Source organism: Equus asinus, chromosome 29 (genome assembly GCF_041296235.1).
Source record: "Equus asinus isolate D_3611 breed Donkey chromosome 29, EquAss-T2T_v2, whole genome shotgun sequence".
In the NCBI taxonomy this organism is placed as follows: Eukaryota; Metazoa; Chordata; class Mammalia; order Perissodactyla; family Equidae; genus Equus; species Equus asinus.
This window is the reverse complement of record NC_091818.1, coordinates 30958503-30981542: the sequence shown is the minus strand read 5'-3', so window position 1 is coordinate 30981542 and position 23040 is coordinate 30958503. Positions and strand designations below refer to the sequence as shown.

The following is a 23040-nucleotide window of genomic DNA, read 5'->3' as shown; positions in this document are numbered from 1 at the left end:
GCTACTGCCGCCTAAACAGAGTGTGTGAACCCAACCACTATGCCACTGGGCCGGCCCCAAAAGACTTGTTTTAATGCTATGAGCACTCTGTATTTCTTACCAGGATGATGTTTTTAACCCTGGCCTAGGATGGAAGGCAGTATTCCAGCTCTTCTCTCTCAGGAGAACACTGAGAGACACACAAATCTTGGTGTCCTACGGCTTTTAACTGCTAATAACCAGGAAGCCAGCCGCTGACAAACAGCACCTTCCTGGCTGAGACCCAGTACTGGGTGGCTCCTTTTCCCCTCCTTCCGATGTGCCACCATACATCCTGCATCAGTGACAACACCCACACCCTGCCTGAGCCCAACTGAGAGGCCAGGGAGAGTGTCCGTCCATAAGAGATGCCATCAGACACTGTCACTCAGGGGCTGCCTTAACAAACATGTCACAAGGGAGAAATAAGATGCTGATAAGCAAGTCATCTAAGATCATTCCAACCAATTCTCTCCACTTCCAGAGTCCACTATTAGCAGCATTAGTCACAAGAGCCAAGACATGGAAACAACCTAAGTGTACGTTGATGGATGAATGGATAAAGACAATGTGGGACAAAGTTCACTACTGTTAGAACTTACAAGAATGTTAACCTACTTTGGAAGAAGGTGAGGTTAGTCACAGAGGTGATGTCAGGAAACTAGTTCCCAAATTTGTAGGTAAAAGAGTCGCAAATAACAAACCGAGGATTTCCACCACATTTCCGTTAACCTAGTAGCACCATTTGCTAACGTTTCTTACCCGATGATGATGCGGCGTATGTAGCATGGAAACCATCAAAATTCATTCTAGAATCAGAGATGAACCTCAGCGTGAGGGCGTTGCTGAAGGAAGTGATGGGATGGGGCATGGAGGTGCCACAATAGCGGCCTAAATAATGAACATAACAGCAGGGAGAATGAACGATGACATGGCATAAATGTGTCTTTACTAGAATCACAAGAGACCAAAGCAAACAGAAGAAATCACTATTAGGAGAACCATTTAAAACAGGATCCGTGTTTGAGACAATACCTGAGAATTAAAAATAAACTATAAATACGGGCTTAGGAGAGATGATGATTTATAAATACAACAAAGAACATTAGGGGGCGATAACAAAAAAGCAGATGATCTAGCTCCAAACGTCTCGAATGCTAAAATCTCCTGCACACTAGGGACCTGCACAGACAAATGCACCAACACTAAAAGCAACATATTATAGCAGAGAAAAGTGTGGCTGTTGGAATCAGAATGCCAGGATTCGACTCCCAGCTCCGCCATTTATTAGTCACGTGACCTGAGTCAAGTTACTTAAGTTCTCTGTGCCTCAGTTTCTCCACTTGAGAAAAGGGAATACTGACAATCATGAAACCTACATCATAAGGGTCTGAGGATTAACTGAGTTACTATTTTTAAAGTTCTTAGAATAGTACTCAGCACAAGGTAAGTGCTATATTTGTTGGTTAAATAATGTAACCTCATCCTCAGTCAAATTCTTATAGACAAAGTCACAAGCAACACGATCAGAAGTGTGCATGGAGTGGGCATTTTCATCAATGGCTCACTATTGTCTCAGGCCCTGTTCTGGGCACTGGGAATAAAGCAGTGAGCAAAATGAAGTCCCTTCCCTGATGGAGCTTGTCTTCTGGGCAGGATGAGCTTGTAGGACAAAGCTCACACCGGAGTAAACTCATGGGGAAAGTTTAAATAACCTGCGACGATTTTGCTTGAGGCCATTTGAGAAGCTAGACAGCAGGACCCTCTCATTTTACTGGGATGTCTTACAAACAGAACTGCAGATGACTTATTCACTTATTAATATTTTTTTGCTTCCACTGAGGACAAAACCGGAAGAGACACGCTCAATTTGAATATAAGAACTGTGGTCGGACACGAGGAAGAAATTTCTCACAGAATGCTATCTAATGCTGGAATGGATGACATTTCACCGCTGTCTAAAGCAGTTGCAACTTTTAAATATTTTTTTAAAAAAATACATAAACTCTTTGTATCCTTGAATATGAACAAGCCGAGTTTCTTGAACCCCATGTTCAGTCCTGCTTTCTTACCCTCTAATTATCTTTACCTGGCTTAAGCTGTTCTTCTTTTTTATCAAAAGTATTCTAACCTCGAATGGCAGCATAGACATACATAAGTACGTAAATAAAACACAGCCAAGGCCACAGATGTAAACAAGTGAGCGCCACAGTACCTCGGAGGGGCGCGTCATCATAACTGCCATCCAAAATTTCTAAAAAGTCCTTTGTACATGGTGTGCTGCTTTCAAGTCCAAAGTGTCTGAAGGAGAGAGTAATATGATTGACTGAAAACAAAAAAAGAGAGAGAAGGCAATTTAATAAAGTACTTGCAAATAAAACTAATACCGGGAGGGAAATTTCACCTCTGATAATGTCACATGCGGGGTCTCCAGGGGGAAGCAAGGAATCTGGAAGATTTGTACAGGGGCTGAGTGGCTATAGAGGGAAAGTACCGATGGCTCTGCTAAAAGGTTTCCTTTGAAGAGCAACAGAATGGATGTTTTTGAAAGTGCCTGTAGAACCTGCAAGTCTGGTCGTGGTAAATCAGAGGCCCCTTGGGCAGGTGCATTCCATGGACTATGGGGAATGTCTTGCTGGAATATATCGTCTTTACATGGTTTTATATCAGCCATTGCTGCATTCCTCTCTGAAGCATTTTTCTCAATAGAACTGGTTCCCTAAACTCTGATTCTTTACCTGTACTTGTAAATCAGACTCTCCTCTCCCTGGCACACATATCGTAGCAATCTGAGTTTTACTTTAAGACCAGAGCCAGGGCCCTGGAGCTTCAGAGTCATTTATAGGAAAAGCTTTGAATTACTTGCAGATCCGCAAGTGCCTGGGTACGTTTTCCTTTTGTTCTTCTGCCAGTGTCCCTAATCTTCAGCACGGGATCTTTTCCTCCGGCTGTCCTTGGACCAGTGAGATCTTTCATCTCAGTACTTTACAAATCATTAGAAATTATCCGTAGGTGCAACCCTGCTGGGCTCAAGGCAGGGGGCTTCTTTATCCAAGGCTCAGTTTCTGGCTGGCTGACAACTTTCTTTGAATAAGGATTACATCACCAGGCCCCAAATCATATGCATGTCAACAAAGATATCTTTTCGTTAACTCTTAACATCCCTAGGGAAAGTGTTAGAGAAGATTTAAGCCAAACTCTTCATTTTTTAGATTAGCCAATGGGGCCTCATTAGTTTAAGCGACTTGCCTATTGTTACACAAGTCATTAATTATAGAGTGGAGTTGAGAACCTAATGCCTTTCCCACATTATGTCTGAAATCATAAATTTTTCCTGAAAACCTCAAGGAAGGGCAGGGCTCATCTGACATAGGATTCATAAGGGCCCCAGGACCATCCTTTGTCATCATTTTGCTTGAGTCCTGAGGGGTCTCCTCACTTTCTCTATCTGTAAAATGTGGGCAGTAATCCTTACCACTAGATTGCTACTCAGAAAACAAGATTCTAGGACTCCACAAAGGAAATAAGGTAAACACTTATTAAGTGTTTCTTCCAGGCCTATGCTCGGATTTTTTAAATACATGCATTGCAAGAAAGATCAGTTTTATAATTAGCTTCCACTTTGACTGAAGATCAATACCCTCATGGCATTGCATTCCCAAACTGTGAATTATTAATTTTCCAATCTATAGTTCTTATTATTCATTTATTCAGTTAGTAACAGTCTTGAGCATCTATGACACTCAAGGCACACTTGTCAAAAACTATTTATTTATCAATTATTTTTGCTTACTCCTTATCTCATACGCCTGTCCATACAGCAAGGTCATAGGTTTTTTTTCCTTTGCTAGGCCTTGAAACTCAAAAAAATTTTTAAATTAAGAATAAACAGTAAAAATTGCTTCCTATCAGATTAGGAAACGCCTGTTCTCGTGCACATCAGGCATTAGGACTTCCAAAAAAAGAAGAGGAAGGCCATCAATTGTTTCCACCAAGAAGATAAGAACATTAGTCATAGAAGGACTTTCCCACAGACAGCATCCATCCTGGATTCCTTCTCTTTTCTGTTTTTGTTACTTACATGGAGGCTGAGCTTGAATTATCCAGCTGCAGTTCTGATTGTTTGGATACTTGGCAGGGAACAATGGAGAGGATATAGTATCAAATGAGTCGGTGAGGATGTGGCCTCCACAGGCTGAGGAACACACAAACACATATGGATGTCATACACTTTTGATTTCTACTGACTGTATGCAACAATTATTTGATGAATGAAAACATAACTGCTTTTCCTTATTTCTTTGTTTTTTGAGAAAGATTAGCTCTGAGTTAACATCTGCGACCTATCCTCCTCTTTTTGCCGGGGAAGATTGGCCCTGAGCTAACATCCATGCCCATCTCTCTCTATTCTGTATGTGGGAAGCCTGCCACAGCATGGCTTGATGAGTGGTGTATAGGTCTGCACCCAGGATCTGATCTGGTGAATCCCAGGCAGCCAAATTGGAGCACGCAAACTTAACCACTATGCAACGGGGCTGGCCCCACCTTATTTCTGAAATGCATGCCAAGGAAGTTCTCTGCCAAGGAAGCTGTGTGTAAACCTTCAAAAAGTGGAACACACTGTACGTTTATAACAATATTCTTCAATCACGGGAAGTGAGGAGTGGCATAGAACAGCAGATTAAATGGCTGTGAATTGCCTGAAACATTCAAACACAAATCTGGCATTGATTCACATATACTGCCCACTCATGAATTATAGATATAGGGATAATCTCTTTATGGATGACTTCTTTTTTTAGGAAAATAAATACTCAGTTGAACAAGACTTCACAAAGATGGCTGTGTATTATCAGAGAAGTGAAAAGCTCTACGGGAACCCCGAAGAAGGACAGTCTGCTGCCAGTTGGAGTATAAGAGGCTTCTCAGGAAGGGGACAGTGGCTGAAGGAGGAACTAGGGGTGAGGAAGAGGAGTCCAGGGAGAGGGCAGCCTGAGCAAGGACACAGAGGGGTAAGGGCTGCATATACACAGATGCGGCTGAAGCATGGGGCGCTTGAGGGGTGTCAGAAGTGATGCTGGAAAGAGATCGGGCAGGTTCTGGGCCCTTGGGTAACATCTAGAGGAGCTCAGACTCCATTCCCTAAGCAGTGTGGAGCCAGGACAGACATTGGAGCGCTCAAGGGCATGATCAGAGCGGGCTTCAGTGAGTTGACTTTGGAGGAAGATAGGGAAAGGTGGGAGAGATTGAGGAGGCTATTAACAACAGTCCAGATAAGACCTACTGGGGACTTTTTATTAGCATGAAGCAAAATATAAGTGAATAATTAAGTGAAAAAAATACATTAAGAAACTTTTCTTTCTTTGAAAGCATGGAGAGGGATTGATTTCTGCAGACTGTCTCACTCCAAAGCCTACAGTGCATCTTAGGGAGACCCGGATCCAGAAACCATCCCTAGCCAAGGCTCCTCACTAGAATACAAGTAAATCCCCAAAACAGACTGACTGACTAAACAGATTAAAGTGATGTGGAAGGACGAGGATCATCTGAATAAACATCAGAGGCATATTGAAGCCAACCAACAACCCCTCCAGCTCTGAGTTTCATCTCTAACAGTGGGAGGAAGGGTTAATCCTAAGAGTCCCGGATGAAAGGCACTGGGTGGAAGGTCTGGGAGGAAGAACTGAGATGTGATGATTTCAGAACAGAAACAATGGAAAACGGCACTGATTCTTCAGGCGGACAATGGCAGGATTCAGAAGTGAGAAACCACTACCTCGAGGGTTAGAATCTGACTCCACATTACAAGCAAGTCTTGTAATTGATAGCTGGATATCTCCTTCTAGTGTAAAACCTTGGATAAATGCTAGATAATTCACCTATGAATGAATAGGAGATGGGTAAAGTAGAACGAATGAATTCAGATAAACACTTCCATAGTGTCTCTAATAGCAAAGATACTTTTAAGTCTTATTCTGAAAACTTGTTTGAGAGATGCATAGATCCAAAGGAAGTTAGCATCATCTAACAGTTAGACAGTAGTAAATTTAAAGGATCAACAGCTGGAATAGTTGAAGATCATAGTTCCTTTGTTCTATTCAAGTTGTTGCATGTTAAGCAGAACGCCGGGACCAATTTCTGAGGGCTGGTCTCATTTTATTGTATTACCAAGAGGGGCACTTAAGATCAGGTGGCCTGTGCCTTGGGGAGACCCACAGGTACTTGCTTTGCCTGAAGCGAGCTCGGAAGCCTTTGCTCTGTCTGGAAGGGCCAGACCGAAACCGCACAAACAGGCTGTTTCCTGAAGAGGTGATGGGGTTAGTGAGCTGCTGTCTTCCACACACACTGGCAAGGCGGGTAGTCGTGTGGGTTACATCATCATACACCTATAAAGAAAGACGACAGGGAGAATAGTGGCTCGGAACTTGTGATTTACATCTAAAAGGCCCATGTTCCATGAACTATCTGCACATTGGTGAGCTGGTGGAAGACAACACGTTTGCTGGACCTAGTGCTTTATTTCATGGTCTCATCACACAGTTCCATGGGAGTGTCTGAGTCTTTGGTCATTTCTAGGGAACTTACATGGATTTCAGTAGGAGTTTCTCTGGATATTTTTGTCAAGGCCATCATTTTCACAGCCTTCTTTCCTCCCCTGACCCCAGAGCAGTCACATCATGGGCCATATCCACAACATGTGCTGAAATGTTTGATGCAACAATGAATATAGGACAAATGGACGAGAAATAATTATGAGCAACCATTCATTTTCAGAAACCCAACATTTGCTGGAGCTTTTTTGCTCTTCATAGGGTCATGATCAATAAAAAAGAGAAAGAGAAGAATTCTTTCAAATGATAGAGTGATATGAGCCTAATTTAGAAAATTATCTTATTAATTTAAAAAAATACATTGGGCAATGGGTCTGCCCTGTGCTATGCTGGGATTCAGCTGACCCTCCGTTAGTGCCAAGGAAATAGAGGTTCTGTTACACGCACCCCAAATCACTGTATTGGTTTGTGAAATTGAAGCTTGCTCATTTTCTTGGAATTCAGTGTGTCGGGTGTGAATTTTTTAATGTTCTTATGTATAAACTGGGAGGAAATGAATTCCTTCTCTTGGATGATAATAACAGCAACCATTCATTAAGTGCTTGCTATATGCCAGGAAACGGATTCAACTCTTCACATATGCCAATCCCATTTTCTCCTCCTGAAATTCCTTCCATTTTTAAGAAAAGGACAACTGCTACACAGAGAGCCTAGGTTATGTGGCCAAGTCACACAATTTCTAAGAGAGACCAGGTCATTTTGAACCCAGACAGCTAGATTCTAGAGTCTAGAATTGAAACTCTCATTGTGTCTAATGCAAGATGTCAATCAAGCAGGATAGATGCATCAACCGCCAACCACCAGAGTGGGATTAAAATGTGAAGTTAAAATATGGCTGTTTCATTCAAAATAAATGGTCACGTATTTCATAAGAAAGTCTTGGGGAAAATAGAAAGTTCAGAGATTTAATACAAAGGAGATACACACAAATGACTTTAAATATCTAGTGATGATTATAATCAGTGTTCTTTTTAGCACATAAGTATGATTGGGAGGGTATTTTCAGTTTAGTTTATGCAAGCACACAAATCAAAGGTCAATTGGATTTTTAACTCTCCAAGTGGGGGCTACAGCTTTTACAATAATGAATTTTAAATAAATGTGGTTCTTGAGCATCACTTCTTTTCTTTTTCTTTGTTTCATTTAATGTTCAAATTTTAAACCAACATATCTAGTAAATAAAACTTTAAAACTGATTTTTATCCAACATTTAAAGACTGATTAAAGACGAAGTTACATTTTCTTAACCAATTCAAAAAGTAGTTTCCAATCTAGTATGGCTGCTTCCTTTGAACACTTTGAACACCTTAAACAGTAGTAGCCAAAATAACATACAAACCATCATCATAAAACTTCTTACCATGTTTACACTTCAACCTGCTCTCAAATATGACCATCAGTGGTTTAATCCAAGCCTTCATTATTTCTATACTTGATTTTATACTTTCCTAAGGTCATAGCTATAATATCCTAAGATTTCAGTAATGTTATATTAACACTGTCTTGCTTTAAAGAATACCTTCTAGAATGTCTGGGATTACAGGCTCTGGGAAATATACCAACTGACTCTTGGTCATGACTACTTGCTTCTCTCAAGGTGATCTGTTTGTTTGTTTACAGCACTATTTCCTAAACTGTAGTGGAACACTGGGGTTCGATGAAGTTTATAGACTCCTCCACCAAAAAAGCAACACCAACACACACACATTTTTGCAAGACCATGAGTTGGCAAAGGTAAGACTCTTCTAGTTTCTTTTACTTCTCCCCAAATTCAGAGGTCTAGTGACTAAGTAGATAGAGTTCCTTCCCTTTCTAAGTTGTTTGCTTTTCTCTGAATGGTTGCAATCCTCTTAAGGCAAAATAAGTAGTGGAAAGTTAGGTTAGAAAGTTTGGAAAGTCAGATCAATGAGCCATTTCCCTTGGTACGCTTTGAATGGGCACACCTTCCAGGAAGTGTACATTTCCCAGCCACCCCCCTCTCCTAGAGACCCTCGAATTACAGGACCACGGCTGAAATTCATATGGCTGGGGAATTACAAGGAATAGATTCAAGGTAGAAGGTTTCCAAACGTTCCTGAATCAAAATTATATATCAATGGCACCCTAAATTTGATTAACATGTTGTAATCTTACAAGCACCAACACAAATGTCCTAACCTAGTCCTCAACACCTTGCGAGTTTTTTTAATGAAGAAAGTGAGACACAACAAGTGTGCCAGCTATTCAAGTACTGTCACATTCAACGAAAGCTAGTGACTCATCCAAGATCGCATAGCTAGTGAGTAGCAGAGTCAGGAACTTAATTCTTCTCCCTTCAAATTCTGCATTGTATCATGCTTCTTCTCTTTTGTTGTTAAGGTATATTGTAGGTACCTAATTGTCATTTTATGAAAGTACAAGACAGGTTATCACAGAGACAGTTGTTTTTTCCCAAAAGTTTAGAGTAGCAATTCTTTTATTTGAGTGTTCTTAACACTTGTAATATCAAATCAATTTGTTTTAATTTATAAAATTGTAAGAAAAAACTTCAAGGAAGAAAGTATGAGAAAACTTGTTCCCATTTATTTAAAATTCTAAAGTCATAAAAATTATCAATATGCATTTTCTCTTACTTCCATTTAGTTTCCAAGATAGAACCAGCAAATTATATTACTATTGGCTACACATGTAACAGATTCACACAATTTATATAATTCTTATGTAAGTCTACTTCCAAGAGTTTTCTAGGCCTGGGAATTGATTACTCGATCTGTTGTTTAATTGGTAAAAGTCAGATAAGTATACAAAATAAGAAAAACCATAAATTTCCACTAACTCATTTCTAGACAATACTAGTAAAATGAAATTTTGAAATTGAAACCACAGAAGAAAAAGTGGCCACCAACCCAAGGAGTTTCAACTACCAGGGCTCTAAAAACAGAGGCAGACCTGGTTTAGTGGTAAGCTAATTTCTACAGGAAATTTAATCAGCCTCTTTACACAGCATCCAGAGTTTTGTCCAATTTCCAGATGCCAACACATTCATTCAAAATACCTAAACTTACCTTTATCCTATAAAAATTGGAGACTTTTTAAAAGAGTAGAACCCCACACATAACAGACAATGAGTGTTTGATGTACAAATGAGTAAATGAATAACATAGATGACAGTAAAAGGCCTTTAAGAACAGAGGACTAAGATTGAGGAAAACCCAGAGTGAAGCAAAAGCTGGCCTCTCCCTCATGGACTGGAATGCACAAATTCATAGCAGGCACGATAGTCGGTACAAGAGGCTATTCACAGCCAGAAAGAGGTCAAGTGGGGCTGCTTTCTGGGCAGGCTTTCCACATTCTGGGCCCAAAGGGCAATGGAGGAGGGTCTTGTCACAGGGCACAGGCCACGTCACACACACAGCTCCCGGGTGCCTTCTCACTGGTAGTGCCAGCCTTTCGCCAGCACGGGGAGATAACATGGAAGGCAGAAGGTGGGCATAGGACATCAGACCCATCTCCAAGGCCCAGGGTAGTCCGAACACATGACATTTTAAGGTGCTATCGGGGACCCTCCATACCCTAAGTTCAAGCCAGAAGTTAGAACTAAGCTAAACATTTATGAATCTTAATACTTGATGCTTTAATATCTTAAGGAGATTTGGTAAATGTCAACCCTTTTTCAAAGTTAACAAGCGTCAGCTCCGGCATAAAGTGACATGGGGAGGAAAACCGTTGAGGTAAGAGACTAGCATGCCTTTCTAGATTTTTATAGAGGTGTACGTTCAGTCTGGGAAGGACCCGTAATTTGAGAAAATCAAGGAGCCAAGCCAAGGGAGGCTTTACTTTTCCACACACTTACCGATGATAGAGATATATATTATTTAACAGTATGCATTATTTAAATGCTGATGGCAGAATTTTCTTTAGGGAGAAAAACAGTCTTTATTTAGCAAAACACCTTCATAGGCTCTCGGAGAAGGATTGCGATAGGAGAAAGGTTATTTTGTGTTACCATGGACAAGTTTCTATCCCTACCTTCCTAATCAGTAAAATGGGACTGACACGAGTATACAGCGCATATTGTTCCTCAAAATTAAAAGAGTTACAAGATATAAAGTTCTTAGGATAATTCCTGGCACTTAGTAAGTACTTAACACATATTTGCCTCTACTATTGAAGTGAGGCAGAGAGATGGCTAAACCGCTGTTTAAAACATGAATAAAACTTTGGAGGGAGGGAACTAAAAAGCTGTGGAGGCAAAAACCAAAAGAGGTCCAAGCGCGGGAGTTTGTGCAGCAATATAGATGAGGCGGGAGCCTTAATGGGAGGCATAATCCGTGAAAATTACCCCACTGGGATTGTGGGGTGCGGGGTGGTAGGCAACTGCTGACCTGGCTCCCAGTGATTCATGCCCTTGTGTAATCGCCCCTGGAGTGTGGGATGGTCCTAATGACTGGCTTCTAATAGATAGAATACGGCTAAAGAGATGGGCTGTCACTTCCATGATTAGCTTAGGAAAGATGGACTCTTCCACCTTGCAGGCACTCTCTATTGCCCTCTATATTGCTTGCCCTGATGAGGCAATATGCTGTGTTGTTGAGATACTCCATCAAGAGGCCCACATGGCAAGGAGCTCAAGGAGGCCTCTAGCTAACAGTCGGCAAGGAACTGAATCCTGCCAACAGCCATGTAAGTGAGCTAGGAAAGACCCAGGCAAGCCGCATCTGGATTCCTGACCCACAGAAGCTATGACGGCTATTGTTTTAAGCCATTGAGTTCTGGGGTAATTTGTGATGCAGCAATAGAGAACTAATACAGGGGGTATGAAATGAGGGATTGAGGAAGGAATGAACAATGGATTTTTAAGGACAAGGATGTCTAATATCACATTTTAACTCAACTGCTATGCTGCTCTTTGCAGTAATCGCCTGCAAGCGCCTGGAACATTTAGTCAGTCTACTACACAAAAAGAGTCTCAAGTGTGTAGCATTTTGGAGAAATAAAGAAAAGAAGTCTAAATTCTAACTTTCTCTTAACAAGGGGTAGAGAGAAAGGGAGCAGCCATAAGAAGCAAGAAACAGAAGGCTTGAAATTTTACCAGTGGCAAGAAATGGACATCAGGGTGATCACTTTCCTATCTCCTCACTTCGCCACACAAGAATTCCCGAAAATATTATGGGGGGTGATAGGTTTCCTAGACCTCTGCGTCTCCTTTTGCTCGTCTGGAGTGATCAACTGTGTCAAACTCTACTGAAGAGACCAAAAATTATTCGTGGAACTTGGTGACTTGGAAGTCACTGGAGGTCCTAGGGGTAGTTTGGGTGTAATGATGGAGGCAGGCACTAACTGAGGGGGCCAAGCTGCGTGTGCAGAGAGAGGAAACGGAGACAGTGTGACACTTTCACTTTCCTCTTAATAGCTGGCTCTCCTGGGGTTGGAGTGAGGAGTCACTGGGGAGATATGTGGTGCCTGGCCTGTGGTAAGCACTCAGTGAATGCTAGTTACCCTCCAGGGAATCCCCAAAGGGAAGAGGGAATTCCCAATGGGGAATTCCATTGTTCTCTTTCTTTACTGCTTCCTTCCTTTTTGGACAGTAAGACTATAACAAGTTGTTCAAGAATTCATAAGATCTATTAATGTACCAGGTTGCGTTGGGGATGACAAGGTATCCAGTCCAGTTCAGGAAGGGTAGCGATTTTTTAAAAAGATCTGTGTTCCTCCCCAGACACCTTCCCTACAACATCTGACCCGCTCCACAACACAGTTTCATAAATACCCAATCAGTGGAGCCTAAATGGATGTTGACATCCACGCTCAGCTCAAACCACATAGTTCTCCTTTCAGTTGCTCAGCTTTGGCTGACAGGCCACATACAGGGTTGGGCCCATCTGACGTTTTCCATCTGACCAACTAAGGCCAGGGGGAGAGCACACTCATCTCAGATATGGAACACCTGGAACGCACTGGCTCTTATGGTCAGAACACCTGGAAGCACTGTGTTCTTAGAGTCAGGACATCTAGAGTCGGATCCCAGATCCATCCGGTGTATTTGTTTGTTTTTGCCGGGCACTTCAGAAGCTTCTGGTTATCAGTTTCATCATCTTAAACATGAGGGTAGATAATTCCTCCTCCCCGCCTCATCAGTCAAATAAGACGATGTACTGAAAGTCTTGTGGATATTACATATTATGGATATGAAGACAAGTTTCTCCTATTTCATTATAGAAACTCTCAAACGTACATTTTTTTAGTGGAATTTGGAAACATATAGTAAATGTAGAAGCTAGCACTTTCACTTCCAGGGGTCCACCCTAGGGAAACTCTTGCACAACTGGATTCCAAAATACGTACAAGAATGTTCACTGCTAAACAGTTTGTGATAGCAAATTATGGAAATAACTGAAACTTGCATTAACAGTAGAATGGGTGCATGACTCTTGGTATATTCATAAAAGGGATATTTTATGGTGGCAAAAAGAATGCACTAGATCTGAATGCATCACAACTTTTTTTTTTTAGGAAGATTAGCCCTGAGCTGACTGCTGCCAATCCTCCTCTTTTTGCTGAGGAAGACTGGCCCTGAGCTAACATCCATGCCCATCTTCTTCTACTTTATATGTGGGATGCCTACCACAGCATGGCTTTTGCCAAGTGGCACCATGTCCAAACCTGGGATCTGAATTGGCAAACCCTGGGCCAGCAAGAAGCAGAACATGCGAACTTTGCTGCCCCACTGGGCTGGCCCCACAACTTTTTTATTGTTACTGCCATCCAGTCCACTCTGACTCCTAGTGCCCTCTGTACAGCAGAGTAGAACCCTGCCTGGTCTTTTTGCACCTTCCCTTCATCTTCTGGTGCTGTATCAGACAATGCTCTCCTGTTATTCATAGGGTTTTCATGGCCAATTTTTCCAGAAGTGAGTGACCAGGTCCTTCTTCCTAGTCTGTCTCAGTCTGGAAGCTCCACTGAAACCTGTCCACCATGGGTGACTCCGCTGGTATTTGATATGCCAGCTTTCAGCATCCTAGCAACATACAGCCAGCACAATATGACAACCAATAGACAGGTGGTGGGGTTCCCTTACCTGGAAAAGAACCAGGGCCGGGCAGTGAGAACACCAGATCTTAACCACTAGACCACGGCATTACAATGCAGAAAAATGTTAAAACCTGATTATTGAGTGAAAACAGCAAATGGAAGAGATGGATTGTGTGGTATTATTTACATAAAGTTTTAAAACATGCAAAATAATATTATATACTGCATATGAATGCACATATAGAATGAAAAAAACATAAAAATAGCCATGAGAATCAAAAACCCAAGTTGTCACACGTGGTTTCCTCTTGGCTGGGGCCTGGAATGGTATCAGTGCAGGCAAGAACTTCACTGTCTTTTTAGCAATTCATTTCTTTTGGGGAAAAAAATGGCAAAATATTAAGATTTGGCAAGTCCGGATAGTGAGATGTTTTTGTTCATTAGATACTTTATATGCATTATGTGGTCCATGCTTTTCCATGTACTTAAAATATTTCATAATAAAGTTTTCAATAAAGAAAAGAGAATCTATGTAAAGGAAATAATAAGAAATGTAGACTAAGATTCACATATAAATATGCTCTTCAAGCATTATTATAATAAGAAAAGAAATTCAAATGTAATCTAAGAGGTCACTAGTCAGCTAGTGGTTAAGCGAATTCTAGTATGTTCATATAATTGATTATACAGCCAAAGAAACTATTTTTAAGAAGAAATGTATTAAATAATGCTAAGTGAAAAGGGAGGATACAAAACAATGCATGGTATCATCTTAACTATCCATGTTTATGTGTATACAAGTGTGCATGTGTGTGTTTGTAGCTGTTTGTTTAGGAAATAAGCCAAAATTTTAATAGTTTGTGTTGCAATATTATGGTTGGCATTAATTTCTTATTTCTTCTTTTCCGTATTTTAGAAATTTAATGTGAGGAGCATGTGCAATTTTTAAATAACATATATATTTTAAACGATTGAATTTTTAGCCAGTCAGACATGTAAATAATCACATAGAGAGACAGGAAAATACACTATTCATATAACAGTACTGCAGCGTCTAAGCCAGAGGGATATTAATGCCACTTAATCTAGTCTTTTGCTACCTGACAGGAATGTATTGAGTTAAATGGCTATGGCTTCTGTTTTAAGATCTCCAAGACGTTTGTTAGCTGGCCAGTATCTACAACTGTGTTCCAGACCTCTCTTCAAGCTCTAGGATCCCATATCCAACAGCATTCCAGACATCGCTGCTTGTATGGGCCCATAAACCTTGAAAGTCAATGTCTCAAACTGAAGTCAGCTCCCGCTCCCCTAATTCCTCCTTCACCTTCATTTCTTGCCCAGTAAATGCCAGAAGCATGTACCCAATTACCAACCCTTTTTCGATCTCTCCCTTACAGCCCGCCCCCCCCAACCCAACGGATCCTTATGTTGGGTCAAGGTCAATTCGCTGTCTGATGTATCTCTTGGATCCCTTCTCATCACCTCCCCCGCCCTCAGGGCCTCCTCTTGGTCTTAGTGTGGGACCTTATCACATCTCTCCTGGGTCACCACAGCAGCCTGAACTTTTCTCTGCCTAAATTTATGTCCCCTTTAATTGTCTCCAAATAACTGCCACTGTGCAGTGTGCTCTTTCTAAAATGCAAAAATCCGCTACAAAAGGAAAGCTGAGTATCCCAATATTTTTTTAAATTGCACTAAATAAAGACAAGCAATCGCTGATGCTTTGCTTACGAAGTGGAGAACAAGTGCCTGATTCGGATGCACAGCACTTCAGCCGCAGCCCCTCCCCCGCGATCTAAACGCCGGCTGATGGAGTGACTCCTGATCATTACTGAAATAGTCATCACTCACAGCCCAAAGCACATGATTGAGGGGGAAACGCACATCAGCTTCCTCAGTAACGTTTGCATTTTCATTGCCAGAAACTGGAATACATTCCCTCAGATTGTTGGAGAGTAGGAGGTAGGAAAATATTTCTACTGCATCTCCCATCTTCTCGTTTTACTAAATTTCATTTGCTCAGGGAGAAAATAAACCAACTAAACGTGTGGGTTAAAATTATTACAAACTAGAGTAAGAAGAAACTATTTTAATTCAAAAGCAAAACACACAGCATGTTTTACAATCTCCAAAGTACGACGGTGCTGCACAGAAGCTTTCAGAGTTGAGCTTTCCATGCAAACAAATGATGGGTGTACATGAATATGCTTTTATTTTCATTTTCTGCACTATTCCTTTTTTCCCTCTTAACTGTTTTGTGAATCTTCCAAAAGATATCAAAATAGCACACGTATGAAGTGATAAAATTCACTGAGATGACATATTGAAGAATGTGTGAAAAATTTATAATATGTATTTTAAGATTTTAAAAAATATTTTAAGATAAAATAAAATGAGTCTGTTCATGAACTAATGATGACAGTTAGCAACGAACTGAGGATCATGGATCCCAGTTCTGTGTACCTAAGGTTCACAATTTCTAAAAAGATAACAAGACCTTTAAGATAGCATTAGTATAACAGAAGGAGTAGTGGTAGTAACAGAAAAATGAGGAATAGCAGCTAACACTCCTCTACGCCAGACACTGAAAAATGCTCTAAATACGACATTTTTAAAAAGTCAATCCTTCTTACAATTCGATTTTGCAGTTGGCAAAATTGAGTATCAGAAAATATCAGTAACTTGCCCACTGTCACATGCTGACATACAAATTCCATCTGTCTAACACCTGATCATTTATCATCAAACCAAGCAAAAAGATAAAATCAAGTTTTCTTCGTTGAGAACAGAATGGTCAGAGACCATGATTCTATGAAGCTAAGGGAGATGTCCTTGGACTCCTAGAAAGATCCCCATGGAAGCTCTGGAAACAGAGTGGAAGTCTCCTCTCACTTATCCAGACCTTACTGGCATTTTAGAAAGTCTTATTTTGGGCCCCTGTGGATTTCAGAGGGGGCGGCACCTGTCGTGCATTCCAGCCCACAGAACATGCATGGGATTCCCAGCATGGCTAACCTCGAAGACTGTGTAACAAAGGGCACACTGTCCAGGACCAACAAATAAACCTAAAATTTACATCCCTGATTTCTGAACTCGATTCTATTCTTGGATTCAGATATAAATCCACTCCTTGTCCCTTTCTGGTTTAACCACAACCTAACTGTCTGGTCGGGCGTGGCCTCTTTCCTCATCTTGCCCTTGGCCTAATTTAGCTCTCAACCTGGTCTCTACTTTCTACTTCATTTTTAACCCCTTCCCCCAACTCCTGTCTACTGCTTGGGATTGCCTTAAAGCTTCTCAGGGTGAAAAATGTGGGGATGGGTAAGAGATTTAGGGTACAGAAGACATCCTTTACATCAGGGTGCACAGTCAATTTTGAGGATGAGAAATATTTTCACGTGTTGTGTATGGTCGTATAGTTGCTAATGGAATTCCCATTTTGGAATGCGTACTGCTCCAAGATAGAGGAAATATTAAGTGATAAGGAGGGGAATCCCTCAGGAAATTATCCAAGCTGTTAAAGTCATAAATGTAAGTGAGGAAGGAAATGAAAATATTACTCATTTTAGCAGTTTTTCTCGGGGGTGGGGAGGGAGGAAGCATCAGTTTCCTCAGTCAGTGATATTTTCCAGCTCCGCTCCTCTGAAATGAAATCCCAAGTTAAATTCTCAGGCACACGTGTCATGTCAGGACATTGTCACTCCTATTCCTTTGTTCTACATTATTCCTCTCAGTCTTCAAATGTTACAGGAGGCTAGAAACTGTAATAATTTGCAGTTGTTGCAAGCAGTGACTCCAAGATTACTGGAAATATTGATATGAGAAGAAGTGCAAGAAGCTCATTTTTTTTTTCACAAATAAACAAGCATTTAAGGAGATTCTGAGCTGAAATGTAAGCAAAACAAAACAAGCCTGTATGCAGAGATTGCAGAACTGTGGCTTCAAATGATTTTTGCTTTGGGGATATAAAGGATTGGCACAACTCGTGGTGGCTAACTTGGCCCTGGAATGCAAAATGGCTAAATAGGTTATTGAAAGCAAGCCACAAATTAAACATTTTAAGGAGATCGTCCTCAAGTATCAAACGGAAACTAAACTTTCTGTGGTGAGGAGCGAAGGAGAGAGGGAGAGAGAAAGGGAGGAAGGAAGGGAGAAACAGATTGATTTCCATCATAGATTTATTTGTAAAATGATAAATATTTAAAGACTTGTTTCCATTGTCTCTTTGAAGCACTGAGTTCTATTATTCCTGTGTCTACTGGCTCTGTTTTGGAAATGATCAATGTTTTAAAAGGAAACATATCATGGGTAGTCTCTTAAAAAAATAAAACAAGATATGGAGACTGCTTTCCGGATTTGCCCTGTTCCATCCTGTGCCTGGTGGTCAACGTGAGCAATAACAGGCCCTGCCGCTTTGGGGTGGGAGTGGGGGAATCTGGTTTTCTTCAGTTTAAATCTGACACTTTGCTTTCTTTCTCCTAGATCAACACAAAACGCTTCAGAAAGAAAACAGTTACTCATCATACGCCCCTTTTTTGTACTGGACTCTGTTAGTTCTAGTGTAGATTTTCTCCAAATGAGAGGCTGGATCTGGACTGTGGTCTTCCTGCTTTTATCTTTTTCTTATTGATTCTCACAAGGCAGACATTCCATCGTGCTGAGCAAAGAGGATGCTGAAATCAGAGGTCAAGAGTCTCCAGGGGCCGGTGATGCTGCTGAACTGACTTCTCTCTTCCCATTCTCACACGGAGCTACAACCAGTATTTCTCAGAGATCAATAAGAGCTCACAGAGCTACATGAATTTTAGGTTTAGAAGAGAGATTCTAATTAAGCAATTAAACTGTCAGCCGGAGGTCACTTTAATACTCAGCCTTCGTGAAAGAAGAGATAATGGAGCCATTTTCATGCTGACCATACACAGTCATGCCCAGCCGGTGGGTCCCACTGCTGCCTTAGCAAGAAATCCTCACAATGTGTCATTCAGGGGAGCCTGAGGTTAATTACACTAGCCACTCAACAGGGACTCAGCAGAAAGTGCAAACATATTACCAAATTAGTTGAAATCTGAGCACAGGTTGAGTTCTCTGATTAGCTCACCATGACGCCATTGCCCCTTCAATAGAAGTCAAAAAATTCAGCTTCTCTCTTCTTACATTATAGCAGCATGAAATTCTAGAAAACACACTTCTGCGATGTTATCTAAGCTTTCATGTGGCTCAAAATAGTGAGATTATATATCAAGAATGGTGCCAGGGAGTGAACTCAGCACAACACATTCTCAAATGTGTCGTCTGCAATTTTCCCCTGAAGTACGGATCTTTACAGGAGTAGAGACTCCAAAACTTCATTTATTCATTTATTCAGCCATGCATCTACTGGTAATTCATGCATCAAACAGACTGATGCCTTGGGGATGCAGACTACTGCTGTAGCTTATATGAAAGGGGGTGGAGGCTGTGTATTACTGTTCCATTTTTAAATTTTCATTCGTCTCTTCCACTTGCTGGATTTTGCCTTTAGTTCCATGAAGCCAAGAGTGATAGCACGGGGTTAGTGGTGGGTTTACCCTGCCTCCAGGTGGGCCCACTGGGGACTCGGCCTACTACAAGAAGAGCTCTCTTCTGTGTAGCAAGCGGAGTGCGGAGACGACCTCCTGCCCAATGCCATGGACTTGCGCCCAGAGTGAAGGGAAGCTCAGTGCTGTAGGAGTCTCTTGTGACTTCCGGAATGAACCCACCGCTGACATGGCCTGACCCTTAGTGTCTGTTTCTTCAACTCCCACCTTGTTCTCCTCTTCCTACTCACAAACACAGCTCCTAACGGGATCCTCTTCCCTGGTTTCCCTCCTCCTGGTTGGGTTCCCCAGGCACTCGATTCTATAAACAAGAAAACTAAGCTCGCCAGGCCATGAAGAGAGTGAGAGATGGTGCCCAGCAGTGGCTGGCACATGGTTGACACCACAGATTGAATGGATGAAGGGAACCCAGACCACCTGACTTCAAAGCAAAGACACTTGCCACTTTGTATTTGAAATCCGAACACTTTTCCTTATACTGATAAATAAAGTCTGGGTTCATCTGAAAGAGAATTCAAAATGGTCCCAAAGTAACCCTGGTTTTATTTTCTCCTCCTGTTTTTTCAGTTCCCCTTTATGCTGTGATTCATTTCCCTGCATGTAGACTGTAATCTTTATATTTTACCAAAATACTTGTTCTTACTTCAGGCTTGCTTGCATTTTAACACTGGACCTGCTATTAATTTCTACCTGCTCTGGATCCCGACCCATCTGAACCTCAATTTTCTTATTTTTAAAATAAGGAAATGACAGTAAATTATCTTAAATCTCTCCTCTTTGAAACTTAACATTCTACGTATCTATGTGTTTATGGCTATTAACCATAATGACTGTTAAAACTAATATTGCCACCTCTGACAATCCAAATTGTTATAGGAATTCTAAAAAACATGATGGCTGGTCCCATCCAAGCATAACTGACCCTAGTATTGAATAGTACACTTGAGCTCTATGAAAAATCTCATGAACACAAACGTTATCTGGCAGCATCATTGGCAGCTGAATATTTTTCTCTTTGTTAATGACTGTCTAAGCAATAGAACCAAGAAATGGACTTGAATGTCTCCAGAATGAATGAATGGCTTTGTATGAGCTTAAACTGCAGAGATGTTATCTAAGATATTAGACTTTGGAGTACATTTCACATCCAATGTCCGTCTAGCTATAAAGGACAGATGGTTGGTCCCTCAATGCTCGCCTCCACAAACCCCTGGACAACTAACTAGAACTTGGAGCCAAGCTTCCTGCCTCGCCAGGGCACTGCCTGCCTGGTTCCAAACCTCACAGACGTCCCATCTCCACAACTGTGTGCACCTGGCAAGCACACACAGTAGATCTCTACCCCAATTTAGCTGAACAGTCCTCTTTCACATTTCTTTATCTTTCTATAAAGGTGATTTATAAATGGTGCAAACAAAAATGCCTTGGCTTGTACATGATTTATGCAATTTTCAATATAAATAAATTTGCTAATTTGAGAGAAATATCTTATGGTCGGCCATGTGTTCCAATTTCTCATTCTGAAAATATGAAATTTATAGAACCAGTCTGTCTGTTCTTCAGGTCTCTCCTCTGATAATATGACTTCACCAATTATTCCATTTATCTCTTATATTCAGCTCCTCTTTTCATACCAGCACCTGGTCCTTTCAACATGCTTAAGATTTTCTATCATTAAAAAAAAATGACATGGGCCGGCCCGGTGGCTCAGGGGTTAAGTTTGCACGTTCCACTTCGGCGGCCCGGGGCTCACCAGTTAAGATCCCAGGTGCGGACATGGCACCACTTGGCAAGTCATGCTGTGGCAGGCGTCCCACATATAAAGTAGAGGAAGATGGGCACGGATGTCAGCTCAGGGGCAGTCTTCCTCAGCAAAAAGAGGAGGATTGGCGGCAGATGTAGCACAGGGCTAATCTTCCTCAAATAAAATAAAATAAAATAAAATAGCAACAGCTTCCCATTGACCTTGCCTGACCAATAGGTTATGACCTTTTATCCCCCTAAATCATTGACTTCCATAATTCTGGGGAAAAGCTAAGCTCCTGCACCTCCTAACCCATTATGATCTGGAGTCTTCTACTACTACCCACAGCAATCCTGCTCCTTACAGGCCATCAAAGATCAAATCCAGTGGCATCGTTTCAATCCTCATCCTAGCTGACCTCTGTGGATTTGACACCTTTGACCACCTACTCTTTAAAATTGGCTTCTCTCTTGGTTTTTACACTATCACTCTCTACTGGTTCTCCACCTGCCTCTCCGAGTACATTTCTCAGTCTCCTTTACCTCTCTTCCTCCATTTGCCCCTTCAATGGTGATGTTTCCCAGAGTTTACTTGGCCCTTTCCTCTTTACAAGATACTCCTATAAGTGACCACCCCCACTTCTGTGGCTTGAACACCACCAAATATATAGAAATCATTTTCCATTGTATAGATCCAGCTCAAACTCCTTCTGCCCGCTGAACTCATATGTTGAACTCTATAAGGGACATAGAGTAGACTTTTAAACTCAAAAGTTTCCAAATCAAACTCATTCTAGTCTGCCCCTTTACTCACTTACTTAATGGCTTCATCATTCACCACTCTTCAAGTGAACAGTCTTTACTCCCCCATCTCTATCCCCGACCTCGCTCTCCGCATGTAATTAGCCTCTAAATTTTGGTGACTATATGACCATAAGAGTTCTTCAGTATGTCTCTTTCTCTCCACTCCCAAGGCCATGGCCCAAGGTTTTTCCACAGCTTCTTTCTCTGCCAACTCAGTCCTCACATGGCTGCTTGTTATGCTTGTAAAATAGTTTTGAGCCTACTAATCCTCGGATTTACAGAAAACTTTCACCAACCTCGTACTGTCTATAAGATAATTTAAAATTCTTCACTAGAGCATAAAAGAGTTAGTTTGTCCAACTTGGATGTCTCTGTGGACCCTTGGTCTCCACATGCTCCCCAACATATAGCTACAGTCCAGGCACAACACTCCCCTTTCTTATTCCCAAATGTCCATGCATGTTCATACCTCTGTGCACAATTTCCCCCATTCTTTCCCCAAAGACTCCTCTCCTGCCTCATTACCACATTTCCATTAGTGAAATTCTGCCACTTAAATGTCATCTCCAGTGAGAAACCTTCCCTGGCTTCCAGACCCAAATGAATCACTCCTGTTTTCTCATGATTATTATTAGAGTAATTGAGTCCTAGGTACACTAAATGCTAGGTGCTGTGCTAGGAGAAAGGCTCATAAGTAGGTTCTTCTTTTCCTGATGACCGTGAGGCCCAGGATTACAGACAGGAAGTCCTGGCTCCTAAACCCATTGCCCCTCCTAGTATTCCATGCCACCTCCTCTTCTGGTGCTCGTCGAACCTGCCTCTGAGGGCACTCACCATCAGCATCATTATGATTATGGCCAGCACAAATTAAGAACTTTCTACGTGACACACAGTTCAATTTCAGAATCTCAAATATCCCAACAATAATATCGACACGGTTACTCTTATTATCCCCATTTCATAGTTAAGGAAACTGAAGCTGAAAGATTCACTTTCTCCCAGGCAACAAAGCTAGAAAATGACAAAATCCAGGCTCAGTTCTATGCCCACCCCATCACAGAGCTAGACTTCTTAACCATGGCACCACGCTGACTCTTGCAGTTGGGGCAGTTTACTTCTTATGTCAATGTCTTGCTCAAGGGCTTAGTGGCATCTGCTTCTTGATGCCCCATCTGCCCACTGGCGGGAATACTCCACCCACTTCATACAGGATTTTCTGATGGACAACTTGTTGGGACTATTACATTTTATATTTTACCTTATCTCCCAGACTGGAC

The 23040-nt window shown here is 41.5% G+C and overlaps 1 protein-coding gene across 1 annotated transcript in view; it reads right to left on the bottom strand.

Moving 5' to 3' along the window:
* Nucleotides 1–23040, bottom strand: part of CUBN (cubilin) — a 256171-nt gene that overhangs the window by 112246 nt on the left and 120885 nt on the right. The window contains exons 32-35 of the mRNA XM_044762035.2: nucleotides 6245–6404; nucleotides 4100–4213; nucleotides 2234–2344; nucleotides 781–909 (exon numbers count right to left, since the gene is read on the bottom strand). Of these exons, the coding sequence (XP_044617970.2) occupies nucleotides 781–909; nucleotides 2234–2344; nucleotides 4100–4213; nucleotides 6245–6404 (514 nt within the window). The remainder of the gene's footprint in view (nucleotides 1–780; nucleotides 910–2233; nucleotides 2345–4099; nucleotides 4214–6244; nucleotides 6405–23040) is intronic.